The following is a 16,839-nucleotide window of genomic DNA, read 5'->3' as shown; positions in this document are numbered from 1 at the left end:
TGAGCAGGGAGCCGGATGCGGGACTCGATCCCAGGACCCTGGGATCATGACCTGAGCGGAAGGCAGACGCTTAACCGACTGAGCCACCAAGGTGCCCCATCATACTTCCTTTTCAATCAGTGCTCTAACTTTAACACAAGAGAACCTGTGAGATTAGGAACTAAATTTGTATTGTAATCCAGCCACTGTTGGAATTAGACCTTTGGTTTGGTTTTCAGAAAACTTGGTGCTGCAGTTCTAGGAAATAAGGGTTTCCTTCAGATCATCATTCACTTGATACCCTTTTTGCAGAACTTCAGTTGAGAATTTAAAGCCCTCAACTCATTATTTTCTTTCTCCACGTTCTCTAGTGTACCTACGAGCAAGCAACCATTTCTTGATTGGAAATGCCTACTGGTGAGAATTTAAGCACTGTTTTGGCACCGCATCCCATGAACAATCAGAGTTCACTTTACCACTTGAGACGGGTTATGAATTCCATTAAATGTGACTGTGTCACAGAGCCAATTAAAGTTAACTCAGATCCAGTTCAGAGAATCCATTTAAAATCTGTTTCAGTCAGGCTATGTATCAGATACACAGATAGATGTGTGTATGTGTGACTATAAGCCTTAACACCTAGGATAGCTATAAGGAAACAAATTTTAAGCTTTCAAAAAGGTTAAGAAAAGGGATGTGAAAATTTTATTCAGGCTGGTTTGACTGTAACATTGTTTTTTGTTTTACAAAATAATTTTATAAAAGAGTCCATCAAGATATCATATAGAAAATACACCAAGGTAATATATATACATTTCATAAAAATAGAATACATCTTGGCAATCGCTTCCAGAGTCTGTTACCACCATGTACAGTGTATTGACGTTCAACATTTATGCTAATTTGAACATATAAGATTTTTAAGAAAAACAAAGAAAACTGTCCCATTGGTATTTGTAAAAGTTGTTTCCACTTGACTGGAAAATAAAATGCTGGAATGTACAAGTTATGGAGCTAACTGGAAGGAAGGTTATATCAAAGATCCATGCCATGAACAATTATCTGAGGATGAAGCAATATTTTTTTTTCTATTATCTATTTCTATTTTCTATTATCTGGTTCAGCTCATTTCACAAAATCACTGAAAATAATATCCTTATTTTGGATGCTCAGTCCACGTGAACACTATTTGGTATCAAAGAAACATTCTAGAAGCCGTACTATATTTCTAAAATGAGTGGTGTTTCTCTTTTCCCTTAAGGTGAAAATAGGTGTAGAAGTCCCAATATAAAGTATCAATACTTAAAAAAAAAAAGAGCATTTTTATAAGTTACTTAATAAGCTTTGATCAAAACACATAGCAACCAGTTTTCTTATTCTAAAAATGGCCAAATGCTCAAAAATTCACTTGGCTTCGAGTGAGTTATTTTTGTTTTCTTTTTTCTTTCTTTTAAGGAAAATGATCTTAGCTACTATGCTACTCTAAAACATCACTGTTAGGTCCTCCTGTGAGATGTTCAGAATAATCTTTGGAAAATAACTGCTCCAGTGTAATAAATAAAGAAAAATAATGAGGGACCTTTCTAGACCTTACCAAAAGATATGACCATGGTGGGATCATGAAAATACCTCACCAGTACCAAGGAAGGCACACAAAACAGAGCATAGCACCATTTTCAAGTTGCCAAGATTGCAACTGTTCAGGAGATGGTAATCTGGAAGGGGACTGGATTCCCATGATTAATGCAGTTTAAATATGTGGATTAGGCTCTGGAGAGCTTCTTAGTATGGATAGGCAGACACAGCTATATAAACTATGAATGTGGTCTGATACTCAATGGTCCCATTGGCACTGTAGGATGAGGCTCGAACCCTCATGCGGTAGGTCTCTGGTTCTCGCAGTGGTCGCGTTGTGTACACCACTCCTTTCAGGTTTTCATCCCTTAAGGCAAAAGGAACAGTCTCTTCCTCATCTACCATGAGGAAAGTTGTCCTGGGATGCATCACTCCATCCTGCGTGTATGCTACCAGCCGGATTAAATCTTGATTGGCAGCTATTCCAAATGGGAGAGAGACAAGTTTGTATTCCAAGGCATATGGGCTCAAGGCACATTCCAAATCATTGGGTGGACAGTTCTTGAGGCAGAACCTAAGGACAAAAAAACACACGAAGTGCATATTGTCATCTGGCTTGGAAGCAGGAGAGGGCATGCGGCAGGTGACCATGATCCATGACAACTTTTAGGCATTAAAGGCTGTAGACAGTCTGACTACAAGAGCAATTGGCCCACCCCATGTGCTATGCCACTAACTCAAACCAGATGTCAGATGCCTATGAGAGTATGCTGGTCTAGAGTCAAATATCTATCTCTCAGTTTCAGTAAAATCAGAAGTTGTTTTTTTTTTTTTTTAAGATTTTATTTATTTATTTGACAGAGAGAGAGAACACAAGCAGGGGGAGTGGGAGAGGGAGAAGCAGGCTTCCTGCCGAGCAGGGAGCCAGATGTGGGGCTCGATCCCAGGACCCCGGGATCATGACCTGAGCCGAAGGCAGACGCTTAACCAACTGAGCCACCCAGATGCCCCAGAAATTTTTGAACCACTGAAGTAAGTATGAGTACCACAAGAGTGTCTCTAAAATGAAAAGTTAGTTTTGGAAATAGAAGTATCTGTACATATACTGGAAACAAGTAGTTTTTAAAGAGAGGAATACAAGCTATTTTTAAATTTTAACATCTGCCCTAAGACTGAAAGCTGAAGTAGAATTTATTGATATTTGGTTTGTTTTCCTAAAAATAATAAAAGGTCAACTAAGATTCCTGGGCGGGGGGGGGGGGAAGCTTTTCCTTTTGTATTTGTTTTCCATATTATTTTAGATTAAAAATACTGTATTTTCTTTTTTCAGAGCCCACATTGGCTGTTTTTGAGGCATCATGACTTTTAAATTGCCAGAAATCACTGGTAAGGGAGAGTAAAATTTTAGAAAAATGCACAAAGGACCATTTTCTGCAGATATGGATTCTTCAGTCAGTATTTTTGGATGTTTCTTAAGTCAATATTTTTAATTTTCTTCCTCCCCTTCCTATTCCCCCTACAGCAATTATGAACAGGTTTTTGCCGGATCTGGGGCAGTCCACACTTGATCATGTTACAGTAACTTGGTAGTCACTGCTGAGAGGAAAAACAAAGCGTGAGCTCCAACCAGCACTTGGTTTCAGAACCACCTTCTTATTAGCAGGTCCTATTCATGATGACCATTATCTCTGTTTTCAAGTACCTCATTGACTTGATACCTGAACAGAGTATGACATTTCTGTAAGAGGAGGGAGAAAATAGAAGAGCAGTTTATTCAGAACCCAGAAAAGATAGTGTTTCAGACAGCAGGGAATATAAGCAAGACCATCTATGAGCGGGCAGACTGTTGACTCATCCTTGCTCATCTCCATTCTCTCATGGAGTCATGGTGAGTCATCACGATTACAGTCAAGGTACTTCTTGGAATGCTCTAAGTGCTGAGAGCCCTTAAAACCCTGAGGCAACACAAATGGAAACTAGGAAATTTCAAAGGAGGTCAGGTTCTATCACCCCATAAAATGCTTACCGCTGAGACAGAATTCTAGATGTGGCATGGCGGATTACATACTGGGGAGATGATCCGGGAAAACCCTGGCAGCCAACAGTGATAGTTTAGGTTACAGTAGCTGCTGCAGGATGAGCTCATTTCACACCCACTCACTGACTCCATATACCCCTGGGGTTACTGACTTCCTGTGAGTTACACGTGACTACAGACAGAGTATGTTGGTTGAGGAGAGAATGCTTTTCAGAAGTATTTCTGAGACGAGAAGGCAAGACATACCCTGAAACAGGATCCCGCTGGTAGTTGGCTGGACAGGGGGTATCGATGCACTGGTAGCTTCCTCTCATGTTGAAGCACATGCGATTTGGCCCACAGCGCACACTCTGCTCCAGACACTCATCAACATCTAGCAACAGCACAAGGAACACACAGCGTCAGCAACTCGGGTCAGAGCAGGCCATGAGAGCAGGTGGTGTGGGTATTTGAGGGTAATGGCAAATCTCCATGAGTGAATCTGGTAGCCATACCTAAGCTTCTTCAACCACAAAATGGGATCCGGATACCTGGTGTGCTATTTCCCATATTGCTTTGAGGATAATTTTTAACATTTGTGAAAGGACATCAAAAAATAAAAGCTATAAAAGTAGAAGGGAAGCTATTAAGAACTCTGGTGTTTTTTATATTTGGAAAATAGAGTGCATTTGAGTTTCGGAAAGCAAATAATACTTTAAATTCATGAGAAACAAGCTAAAAATTTAAAGGACACTTGTGAACCTTTCTGTAAAGTGAAGAACCTCTTTAAAATGTGAGTGATTCTCCCTGGTATTTTGTTTTATAAGTTCAAATTGTTGAGTGGGAGGTAGGGTAGTGGAAATTAAAGGAGTCAAGTTAATAAATTCAAGTCAGTCATTTCTTGTGGAGAGAGAGAATCTAGAAAAAAAAAAAAAAAAAAAAAAAGAAGCCCAGGATCAAATGAATGACCCAAGAACCATAATCCAAGTTTAATCAAATCTGAATTGTGGAGAATCCATCCTCAGGGGTTATGGGCAGGGGATGAGCTCTCTAGGGTATTAGCTCCCCCTTGGGTAGTGGGGAAAAATGCAAATGAAATGCTGTTTATTTTGTTGTTTTCTATACAAAGTTGTTAAATAAAAACATACTTAAATCACTATAATTAAGAAACATCAAGATGGAGCTAAAGGAAACTTTTTCTGAGCTTTCTGAAAATGAATGTTTTTGAGCCATAATTTTTAACTTAGGGTCCATATTCGAGCATCAGGGGATTTGTGAATGAAAATCTTTTTGTGTGTGGGTGTATGAGTGTGTGCATGTGAGAGAGAGAGAGAGAGACAGGGACAAAGACAGATGGAAAGACAGAGAGTACAACATTGCAATTGATGGATTTTCTGGGAAGAGAATAGAGTTCTACAAAATTTTTAAGGGATTTTGAGAACCTAATGTTAAGAACCATATTTTACAGCAGTCATTTCCAACGGTGGTACTTGCATTGCCCTGGTGGTGCATGGAAGCTTTCCAGCAGTATGAGAGCAGGCAAATATTTCAGGGAATCATTTTCAACCAGAAACTTATTTCCCTAAGTTCTCCTTTCTAAAAGCACTCTGCCTGAGAACTTCCTGCGGCCTGGAATTCTCCTGTCCCCATTCCCATTTTATATCCTTCTGCTTTACAAAAGAAAGGTTTCCACTAATCCCTAGTCTCTGTATGATACCCGGGTGTAAAATGCTTCAAGGCACGTATGAAGGGTGAGAAAACTGGTTATTTGTATTGATGGTGGCAGGCCTTATTTCATCATGGCTACAAACCAGTGGTCTTAGCTCTCTATTTTAAATTAGATTTCAGAAGTGAGCTGATTGTCATGGGAACACCTACTAACACTTTTACTTGAACAGAAAAATGACCTTAGACTTTTTCTGACAGTCAAGCTGGTTGGTTTAACAATGACTACAGACTTCTAAATTATATAGTGATCATTCCCCATTAATGGGGTTATCTATAGCTCCAAAGTATTGATGAAAATATATTTAAAGCCATGTACATCAAAGCCAGAATTCACATCCTTTACAACAATTTAAATGATAAGAAACTTTAGAAGTCAGTTTTAAAACATATGAATGAAGTATAAGGTTTCAAATTTTTTTGGAGTAGGCAAGCAAAAAATTGAAGACTACTTATTTTAAAGTCTTAAGTCAATTGGCTGCATATAGGCACTTATAATACTCCTCCTTCTTTAGTATTTTAATAAACATAGATCCTGAGGTACTGGAGGGAACAATTACAATTAATTGGGCCCAAATCAGTTCTCTGCAGAGGTAGGACCTAAAGGTCAAATGTACTTTCATCATGAAATCAGTGCCAAGACAAATGGGCATGTGAAACTATTGTAATCATTTCATAGTAGTAGGTGACTTGGTATCTGCATAATGGTATGTATGTTGGACTTGGTTCAAGTTTTAAGTTATTTTGTGAATTCTTAAATAACCTGAAATATTGCTATCAAAAAAATAGAAAGGAGAGAAGCAGTTTCAAGAGACAGTATATTAATTATGGACAATAAATGTTAAATTTTATTTCTGAATTATTTACCATTTCTGTCTCAAAAATGAGCATTTTAGATTTGGTTCCAAATATATTCTGTTTCCTAAATGACAGACAGTGTAATTATTTACTTTAGACCTGCTAATAGTTTGCATAAAGTAAAAAGACACTGAGCTAGAGTGATACGGAGTAATCACTTACTTGACCTTTTAGTTACTTAGATGTGCTGATAATAACATAATGTGCTTTCTATGACTAATTTTATATTAGGACTAATTATCCTACAGGAATACAACACAGTGTGAAACAAATTTATATTTCAGTTAAATCTTGCCTATTGTCTCTGTGAACCAAGTTCTAATTATGATTTTATCTGTCAGAAGGGCATTATCTCCTTGGCAAAATGAGATTGTCTCAGAATGAAGTGAAAAGCCCTTTAGGAAAATGTGAAAGAAATTCAATTAGCCTTATCTCTTTTTTTTCCTCATAAAAAACATTCCCTTCACACTTATCCACCAAATTTCATTTTAGCTCTAATTTTTTTTAATTTATTTTTTTATTCTTATGTTAATCCCCATACATTACATCATTAGTTTTAGATGAAGTGTTCCATGATTCATTGTTTGTGCATAACACCCAGTGCTCCATGCAGAATGTTTAGCTCTAATTTTTATGGTGAATTCCTGCAGGCACATGGAGGTCGGTAAGCTGCAGGGGCCCATGGAAATGGTGGCATGGAGACCAGAATCTGGACACATGCCTGTATGCATAATAAGAGTAGCTATCTTATCACAGATTTCCAATGGTTGAATATGAATCTACAAAAATATATCAAAATCTAATATTCAAAGTGTTTGCCTTTAGCTCCATAACAATGAACACTTTCCACTGAAAAGCTTTCTTAAGTATTTGAGCTTCTGGAAGGTGGCTTTCCTTTGTCTTCTGTCTACAGCTATCTCCTCAGGCTTAAGCACCCTATAAGCATTCACTCTACTCATTTAGTCTACTGCCTGGTCCTAAAAAGAGAAGCCAGAAAAGATGGAGAAATCATGCTGTCTTCTGTTAGCTGACAATGTGAGGATGTCTGGTTTTTATTAAATATTATAAGAAAATTACTATGGTAGAAATTAAAGGATAGGCATTTTATAATCTAAATATTATACAAGAAAAGATTACCAAGATGAGCTGAAAAACTTTTATATTAATAGTTTTAGAACATGTGAATGTATTTAACCAAGTGCTTCTGGATACATTAAACAATAATTCAGGATAAACAGACTTGAAACATTTATCTTAGAGAAAGAATAATTTAGATTCTTGATAACATTATGGATTACTTTTTAAAAACTTGGATAGATTAGAACACTCATTTCAAATGCAATGCCAATAAAGTATTTCTAAATGTTCAGAATTAGATTAGTGGGGCTTAAAATTAGCAGAAAGATCTTTTGTTTCTCCTCTCCGCTTCTTGGGCAAATCATGATCAGTCATGTTTTTTTGTTTTTCATTTTGTAGTCTGCTGACTTCCACTTTTGACTAGAGTTTCTGTCCTTGTTCAGTGTCAAATTCACTTTAATTTCCTTTTTGTCACTGACATTTTAATCACTAATGTACAAAGCTTCAAAAATGCACATGTAAATGAAAATCAACTTTTTTTTCCTCTCATAAATGCCCAAAACACTTCCTAAAGCTATAAAAAGACTCCAAGTTATTCTTCAGATTAAAGACTGCTTTAAAAGATGTAATTGTTTTCTCTCAAGTCTTTTTTAAAAACCACAAAAATATGTAACCCATTTAAATTGCAAACATTTCAAGTGACACCTGTTTCTGATTTGTTCACATTATTTTCCACTCTCTGAAGCACAGCTGAAAGCTGAAAAATGTTTTGAACCGAATAAGCAGCTAGGGCAATCAAGGAACAAACTGGCATAATTTAGGAAAAAAAAAATCCTCTAATGAGGATATGACATAATATAGCGTTTAAAAATCTGGCCAAGGGGTTTTGTAGTTTGGTTGGTTGTTCCAAATGCTTCCTTCCTTGGTGCCTGGTGCACTCACAGGAAGTGTGGTGTTAATGTTGGGTATTGCCACCTCTTCAGAGGATCCTTGGCATGCCGATCTGGGGAAAGTTGTAAAGCATGGACGGTGTAAATGCTCTCCTCTCACCTCACCCTGCTGCCACAGTACAATGACCCTGGTGTTCACAGCATGACAGGAGAGACAAAGGACCATTATAGACATTATGAGATCTGTAATCAGGTCCTACCCTTGTGCTTGATTGTTTTAGAACATTCATGCTCACATCATCACTCTGAGAATTAGTTTTATTATCTGGAGGATGGGTACAAATTATTGCCCTTGACATAGCTGTACTGTTGATTAAAATGAGTTAATAATTGCTTTGGGAAAACATGACTTTAATATCAATGTGTGATTCTCATACTTCAAGTCTCAGTAGAAAGTTCTGCATAGGGTAAGCTCTTAACAAGCATTTGTGACAGATGGCTGGGAGCGAAGGTTATTATGGTGTTCACTTTACTTCTCCAGTCCACATGGTCCAGTGGGGGCTCTCAGGGAGGGAATGGGTAAATGGGTGTGAGACAGGTGGAAGCTCATGGAACTCAGGTGACCCTATTGCCCTGCCAAGGTCTTGCTTCCTGGAGCACCCTTTCCATGACCAGCATCCTAGCAAGTCTTCTGTGAATCTTCCAGAGAGGGCAAATTTAATCTAAATTCGATTGCTACTGATAAAGCACTCTTTTGGAGGTTTTATTTGATATGCTTTAGAAAAAGATACAGGTTGTATGTGACAGAAATTAATTAAAATTCAGAGGTTTGTTAATACTTATATAATACTTTTAATTTTGACCACAAAATTGAGGGGATTTCTTAGAAGATTTTTAAGATTTATATAAGTTTTTATTTCTTTTTGATCTAAGTATGCATTGCAACATAATATACCTTATCAAAGCAAAATGTCCTTTTCACATTTTTGTGTAAAGAGGGTAATATTGAGATTGATGGTTTTTTTCTTTCTACCATCACTACACATTGTCCCAAACTCTGTTATAGTACCTACAACCCTGTATATTATGCTTTTATTTACATGTCTGTTTCCATTGGACTAAGATATCAAAGGGAAGAGACTATATTATTCATTTGTGTAAACCTTTTGCATTCTGCAATGCTAGCTCATGACTGTTCCACATCATTTGCAGACTCAAAGATAGATCATTTAATCAATCAATTACCCATGGTTGGCCAAGACAAAAAATAAAATAATGCTTAATACTGGAGTAAATTTACTGAGCTCTCTTTCTATTTCGTCTTTCATCTTGGTTGAACTTTTGAAAAGACACTTGAAGAGGTCTGTCTATTCCCACTTAGTTTTAAAAATATATAACATATCAAAGACTAATGATGTAATGTATGGTGATTAACATAACATAATAAAAAAAAGAACACAGTAAAAAAATATATGTAGTTATAACATGAACTGGTTTAGAAAGACTACACCAAAAATGATTCTCGACTATTTTCCTCTACCTAACGGCTTTCTCTCCAGTTCTCCTACTTACAAAAGCAATGATAAATATGACCAATGGGAATGAGAAGGAAGAGAAAGCAACTAGGAGAATAATTATTCAAAAAAAGAGAAGACACTTAATTTCTCATACTCTCCTATGTTTTAAGTCAAGTAGCAGCAATAAACATCCCAACATTTTCTCACCTTGACAAGCCTTTCCATTGAGCATGAGTTGATAGCCAGGCGGACAGATACAGTGATAGCTCCCAAAGGTATTTTTACACTCGTGCTGGCAAATGTCTCTATTTTCACATTCATCAATATCTGTGCAGAAAGAAAGCAGAGTGTATAACCATGCAAAGCAAAGCCAGAAACTACGACAGAACCAATTACACGCAAGTTGTTGATATACAATAGAAAAACTTCTTGGTGATTTTACACTCATGTGTTTAAACATGCTCAGAGCTGTTTTATATCAGAATCTGTTTTTAATGGAATCCAGTGTCAACTGTACTATTTCATAAAATATGAATATCTCTTCTGTGTAGAACTGTATACGAGCTGAGGGAATTGGCCAGTTTGGGAACTGGCCAATATCTATATTAGTTAAGCAAGCCTGGGATGGCAGATGAAACAGATTTGTACAAGATCCTAAACCACCCAAGTACTAAACTCTTGACAGAATAGTAGAATTTATCGAAAAGACAAAGTTTCTATTGAGGTTAATTGGAACAAGGAATTTTATTTTATTTAAACTTTAGCCACCTCTCTTTCTCCCTGCATGTGCTCCCACCATCCATGCATTACTTTCCCATAAAGAGATATCAAGTGGAGGTGTTTTTAATTCTGTGATAAGAATATTCATCAAACTTCATACAATTAATTGTAAAGTACGAATGGCAACAACGTATCTATAGTTGCTGTGACACCTTGGGCAGGCCACTTTATTTCTCAAGATCTCAGTCAATTCTTTTATCAAAAGAACTCACTGATACGATCTCTCAATTGCACAGATTTGTTTGAAGGTTCATGTATCATAATATATGGGGAAGCATTTTATAATAAAGAGCTATCTATCTGCTATTATTAAACAAAGCCAAGAAAGTAGCAATAACAAGGAGAGGATAATGGGTGATAATTAAAAATTCATTGCTATTTGCTTTCAGGATAAGGGATGTGATTTGGGGTGCCTCAGATTTCTTATCCCAGTTGTGTTTTGCTCAGACTAATGTCAGAATTTGTTCAGAGTCCCACCAACCAGTGGAAGAATGAAACGAGAATATGATGTGAAGTGGGAGCAGGAGTGTTGTAGGGTGGAAGTAAAGAGAAGACAAGGTGAAAATTGGTGGGTGACTCAGAGCAAAGGGATGTGTTCAACGTACATGTTTTGCATATGCTCACAATATAATTGCAAAGATTCAAAATCTGTTCATGATGAAACCTCATCAAATATTTGTTACTGCTTTTGCCCCACTGTGAACCAAAGCATTTATTCCACAACTTGTGTGTTATTTCTACTTTTTCCCTTTACAATCTGCTTCCACCCCAAATCACCACAGAAATGTCAATGATGTGGAATTCCAAGAAGTCAGTTGACTCTTCCCAGAGTATGAATTTCAAAGTGGCTCCGAGTGTGATTTCTGCATTCAGAGGCAACACAATGTTCATTTCTCTTGTTAAGCTTTGGAATCATTTCCTTAAAAAGCTAAATTTTAGCCTGAGTCTAACAAGATTGCACAGTGTTAATTTGAATCTTTTGTGAGTTATCTATCCCAGATGGTTAATTAAAGGCATTTGATGTTTATTCCAAGTTGCTCGTTACATAATTCCAAAGCTGTCTGCAATCTTAGTGTAAACTTCTTTATTAGTATGAACACTATAAAATAGTCACCATATTTTAAGAAATATTTCTAAATGTCTATTAACTGCCCCCAAATAAAACTCAAACATACAGTAATTGACTAGATATGGAAGTTTACTTCAGATTTTCCAAGACTGGTCCTCTGAAATAGTAGCTGCCTCAGCCAATGGTTTGGGAAGATAATTCTTATAAACATAATATTAGTGTAATATAAACACAAAGACACAGAAAACATTTATGAGACTCTACTGTGAAACTGCAGAGTTTAGATAGTGATGAAGAAATAGAGAAGGGGGTTATTAATCAGGGATGCTTTCTTAAAATGACTGGGACATTCAGATGATTTAAAAGAAATTAGCTAGATGGTGTACGGTGTGGGGAATATGATTTAATTCATGTGTCACAGCATAAACAAGGGTTTGGGGCAGGAGGGTATAGGCAGAAGAGAAGAGCTTGTCTAAGATGAAGTCAGAGAGTGGGAGGATAACTGGAGATGAAAACCCTTAGTGGGAATGACTATTTGGAAGAAACTTTGAAAGACAACATGTCAAATTTTAATTCTATCAATTAAAAAATGGTGAAAAGTTTTAACTAACAAAGAGGTCAAAATCGTGGACATGAAAAATTACCAATGCTCAGAATGATTTGGAGCAGGTTGAGAGTGGTGTTTGACACCCTCACAAGGATTGTGGAGTCCACACGATTAGGAATTAAGTAGCATTTGACCATATGGACTAAAGGTAGAGAACTGGTAAAGAATGCATTAATGTTTGAAGTTCAAAGAGTAAAAAGAACCAGCATGGTCAACAGTTTAAGACACTGATCACAGGGAGGTTTCATGTGCATCATATTAACCTTCAGGTCCATCAGGACATCTAGACAGAAAAGTTCTGGGAAAATACACACTTAAAGAGAAAAGTTTAAAGTTTAAGTATCCAGTGGGTCAGGGGTCCAGCTGATAGAGGTGATATGGGAGGCTGGGTCCACAGAAGAGTAATTAAGGAAGCATGTCTGAGAAGATAATGATGTAGGAACAGGGCTTGGGGTGAAGGGTAGAAAAAAAAATGATGAAAATTGAAGGCAGAAAAAGATATTTTTAAAATGTTTATAAGAAATGTGTAACAGAAAGTATATTTAGGCAAGAATAAGTGAAGTGTAGAATACTTAAGAAAAATGCAAGAAAATGAAGTTGGCATAGGGGGTCTTTAAATTTAAACAAAATTTCTTTCTTCCCGCCTTCCTCTCTATCTTCCTTGCTTTCTTCTGTCATCTAACTAATAGTGGGGCTAATTTGTGTTTGCTAATTTCTCTTGGCACATAGCTCAATGGCATGCAAACTGCGGACACTCACAGAAAACTGAATTAATTGAATGACAGATGGTAATGTTTGCAACCTAACTGAAAACAAAGCCTCAATTATTGAGTTGGAAATTATACTTCACTTTTGCAAACAAGTTAAATTGTAGATGAGTTTAGATAAAGATATTGAAAGCACATATTTTAGAGCAATGAAAGCAACTTAATTTTGTCCTGGCTCACATTATCTTTTCAGTGATTTACATATATACAAAATATCAAACTGAGAAATTCCACGGGGAGTGTGGGTCAACAGTCAACACCATTTTGGTTGTCATACAGAACAAGCAGTTGACTGAGTCGTTGAACGTTTCACTTTTAACCCACTGCTTTGGCATTGGCCAGGTACAGCCATAATCTGATGGTATTATATTATGTGGTAATACTCATATTCTCTTTTAAAAAAATGTATTCTGAATGCCACTGAAATTTATTTCTACATAGCATTAAATTTAATTACACTTTCAGGAGTGGTCAAAAGAAAGAAACTGTCGATATAAAACAATTAATTATCAGAATGTACACATGTAAATACATCATTTACTTGAGTAAATTTCGTAGTAGTTTTAGGTGTCAGAGGAAATGTCTTGGAACTTTGAGTCATCCCAGAGTTGAGATCAGATGTAGTTCACTGCACCCAAAAGACCACCGGTGCTGTGCATATGTTTAGACTCTGGCCCATAAGTGAGCCCACCGAAAGGAAATGTAATATGGCTGACATTTACCTACACATGTGTCTCGGCTCTCCTCAGAGCCTTCAGGGCAAGTTTTCCTAATAGTCCTTCTAGTCCTGGAGAGAGATGTTCTGCTGTTTCTATACTCTGAGTAGGAGCTGTAGAGATGTGAGTACTGTCTGTAATGCTGTTGAAGTTGATAGTTGTTTCTCATAGGGGAGAACCGTGGAAGGTTATAGCTACTGTACTGAGTGCCATAATGAGGCAGCCTCTCCAATCCAGCGCAAGATTTCCCGTCCCCTAATAAATGTTGTCCTGGTGGACAGATACACTTGAAGCTGCTGGGGGTGTTTGAGCACTGATATGCACAAGGCTTAGGCACCTGTTCACATTCATTAATGTCTGCTCGTGTGCCATGATACATAAAAAAGAGAAAAAAAAAACACATACACACACACACACAAAACACAGGAATCAAGAATCAGTCTCTGGAACAAACTGAAGACATTATATTACCCTCCAAAGCTACGGATACAGTAATTTCTCAATTGTTGTGAACTTTGGAGAAAGCTTTAATCATTCATTTATGAATACATAGAAACATTCTAAGACTTCTCCTAAAGGTTGCTTCATGTGTACCGTAGAAACATAAAGGGTCATATGGGAAAATGTGGTCTTGAATCCAGAAAAACTAGAGTTCAAAGCTAATGCAGATCTTAATTCTGTTGGTGGAGGGAAGGACTCAATCACATTTCTAGTTTGCTTCTTATTATAACATTCTCACTGGTACTTTCAATCTTTCATGCAATTACAAGCTTCAGATGTGGTAATATTGGTACAACTACTAACATTTTTCTTTTCTTTTGAATCAATAAATATTATTTAATAATCAAGCCAAGCACATTTTTTACAAAAATTTAAAAAGAAGGAAATTAAGACAGAATTATTTCTTACTAAGATATAAACTCACAAAGTACGTAAAATTAAAAAAAAGTTATTTTTCTTCCTTCCTAGGTCAACATATAGTATACACTCCCAACTTTTCCTGTAAATTGGAAAAGCAAATGAAAACCAGAGAGAACAAAACCAAATTCTTTAATTCATTACCACAGTGGCATGAAAGACAGCAACGTGAATAAGCAGAATAAAAGTAGTAAATTTTGCTTTAAAAATTATTTTAGTAGGCAAAGGTTAAAATTAACATTTTAAATCTCTTTAAGGCAATGGCTCTGCCTTCATTGATTTATTTCCCAGTCCAAGGCCTAACATTCAACTTCAGGTCAAATTAGTGAACAAATAAACATATTTCATTCTGCTAGGTCACTGCTATGACTAATCAAGATGTTAAGTTATATATAAATTATAGTATCTAAACAGAAGACTAAAATGATATGTTATGTACTTCTGCTATTAGAGAGCGTTTATTTTAAAAGTGTTTCTAGTAACTGTATTACTTTCAACATTTGCTCTGTGCAAAGTACCAGGCTAGGGATTGCATAAAGACAGAACTAAGTCTTTATGAAAGAATTTGCTATAAATCATTAAGTAGACAACCAAGGCAACCAATTTTAAAAGCGTAGTATGCAAACCAGAAGCCAGTATTTAAAGCACACACCTTTTTTTTTTTTGCTGTACTTAAATATTCCAGGAGGAATATAATTTCATAGGTCAGTTTCCAGTTTTTGATTATAAGTGCATTAATTAAAAAGAAGCATATAGTTACCTTCTTACAGATCTCTTCTATTGTCTGTTACCTGACTTATTTACATTCAGTTATAACTAAGATAGAAATAAACAGGCAATTGGGAGAATTGAGTGAGATTCTTAGCACAGGAAATGGCACAGTAAGCACTAAATATATGGTAAAGTAATAATTATCAACTTACTTAAAACTGTATATTCACATTTTAATCCCTCATGCCTAAACCTTCGTATTACACTCAATTATGCTTCATATTCAACTAGAATGTATCTGTGCAAATATTTACGCCATATGCATAGAGAGATCATCAATGAGATAACCTTCATAATTAAGTCACCATGGTAACTATACTGGAACCTCACTCTGTTATGTGTAGTGTATAGTAAGCACTCTGTAAATGGTGACTATTATCACTTTAAATGTCAGTGCAAACTGAACTCAGTGAAAAATCTTTAAGAAGTAATTCAAATTATGTTATAAGTTACTTACACCAACTTAACACATTTTCTAATTGTCCCAAGAAAACATTTGAGATTAGAGAGTGGTCCTGATCAAGTTGGTAAGGCTAAGAAATTATGTTAGGAGCTTTATTACTCAGTAAGAGTTCCTGGTAACTTACCCATACAGGGTCTTCCAACTCCTTGAGACCGGAAACCTCTGGGACACACACAGCGATAGCTGCCTCTCGTATTCTCACATATCTGGTTATATCTGCACTGATGGGTCCCATCTTTACATTCATCAATATCTACAGACACAGAGGCAATAAAAAGTAATAACACTTCCTCTTTCAAAGCCTAAAGTCATTATATTTAAAATGAAAACTCTTTAGAATTGTCAACGGTTGCATATCTCACCACGTGGCTGAGACTTGGGTTCAAGTTCTAGCTCTGCCACTTATTAACTGGCTCCTTTTCCTTCTCTTGCTGCCTACTGTGGAAAGGGTTTGGTTCTCAGCTTTGTAGCCCTCTTCTCTCTACTCCCTCCACCTTTGGCTGTCTTATTTATACTAGTGACTCTAGTTAGCTTGTTGATGTAGCCTTACAGCAATAGCACTACATTGTGTCTTAGCTACAACCCCACATTTCTGGCTGCTGGCTGGTCCTCTCCATGTCCATCTTTTACCAGTACTCAAACCCCACATGTCCTCGGTATCTTTTTTTTTTTTTTAAGATTTTATTTATTTATTTGAGAAAGAGAGTGCAGAGCGAGAAAGAGAGAGAAAGAAAGAGAAAGAACGAGCAGGGAGAGGCAGAGGGAGAGAGAGAGAGAAGCAGACTCCTCGCCGAGCAGGGAGCCCAATGCAAGGCTTGATCCTGGGACCCTGGGATCATGACCTGAGCCAAAGGCAAACACTTAACCCACTGAGCCACCCAAGCATCCAAGAAGGATGAATTTTAACCTGTTTTCTCCAAGCCCAGCCCTTTTCCCCTTCTATGGGACTCTCCTTCCTTTTTCCACCATGTCCACCTATTATTACCATTCCATTCAAGGCGATATTTAAATGTGATCACTGCCATGACATCTATTAGATAGATCACTCTTTCAAGTACTCTCGTACAATTTTATTTGTACCTCTTTTATGACATTTCATTCTCCCTTGTA

At 36.7% G+C, this 16,839-nt stretch overlaps 1 protein-coding gene and 1 long non-coding RNA gene across 3 annotated transcripts in view; one reads left to right on the top strand and one right to left on the bottom strand.

Annotated features, from left to right (window-relative positions):
• Window positions 1-661: 661 nt before the first annotated feature.
• HMCN1 (hemicentin 1) overlaps window positions 662-16,839 on the bottom strand; it is a 482,205-nt gene continuing 466,027 nt past the window's right edge. Inside the window, exons 103-107 of one of the 2 annotated variants that reach the window (XM_064594231.1) lie at window positions 15,854-15,982; window positions 13,584-13,934; window positions 9,846-9,965; window positions 3,839-3,965; window positions 662-2,128 (exon numbers count right to left, since the gene is read on the bottom strand). In XM_064594231.1, coding sequence (XP_064450301.1) covers window positions 1,762-2,128; window positions 3,839-3,965; window positions 9,846-9,965; window positions 13,584-13,934; window positions 15,854-15,982 — 1,094 coding nt within the window. In that variant the 3' untranslated portion in view covers window positions 662-1,761. The remainder of the gene's footprint in view (window positions 2,129-3,838; window positions 3,966-9,845; window positions 9,966-13,583; window positions 13,935-15,853; window positions 15,983-16,839) is intronic. The other variant, XM_064594232.1, reaches the window with a different exon arrangement.
• The window catches only part of LOC135364728 (uncharacterized), a 35,111-nt gene continuing 20,719 nt past the window's right edge, over window positions 2,448-16,839 (top strand). Inside the window, exons 1-2 of the long non-coding RNA XR_010412322.1 lie at window positions 2,448-2,586; window positions 2,885-2,940. This is a non-coding gene — a long non-coding RNA (uncharacterized LOC135364728). The remainder of the gene's footprint in view (window positions 2,587-2,884; window positions 2,941-16,839) is intronic.

Source organism: Mirounga angustirostris, unplaced genomic scaffold (genome assembly GCF_029215605.1).
Source record: "Mirounga angustirostris isolate CCGP_5_RB_7025 unplaced genomic scaffold, mMirAng1.0.hap1 SCAF_6, whole genome shotgun sequence".
In the NCBI taxonomy this organism is placed as follows: Eukaryota; Metazoa; Chordata; class Mammalia; order Carnivora; family Phocidae; genus Mirounga; species Mirounga angustirostris.
The sequence above is the reverse complement of the archived record's forward strand: the minus strand, read 5'-3'. Positions and strand labels throughout refer to the sequence as shown.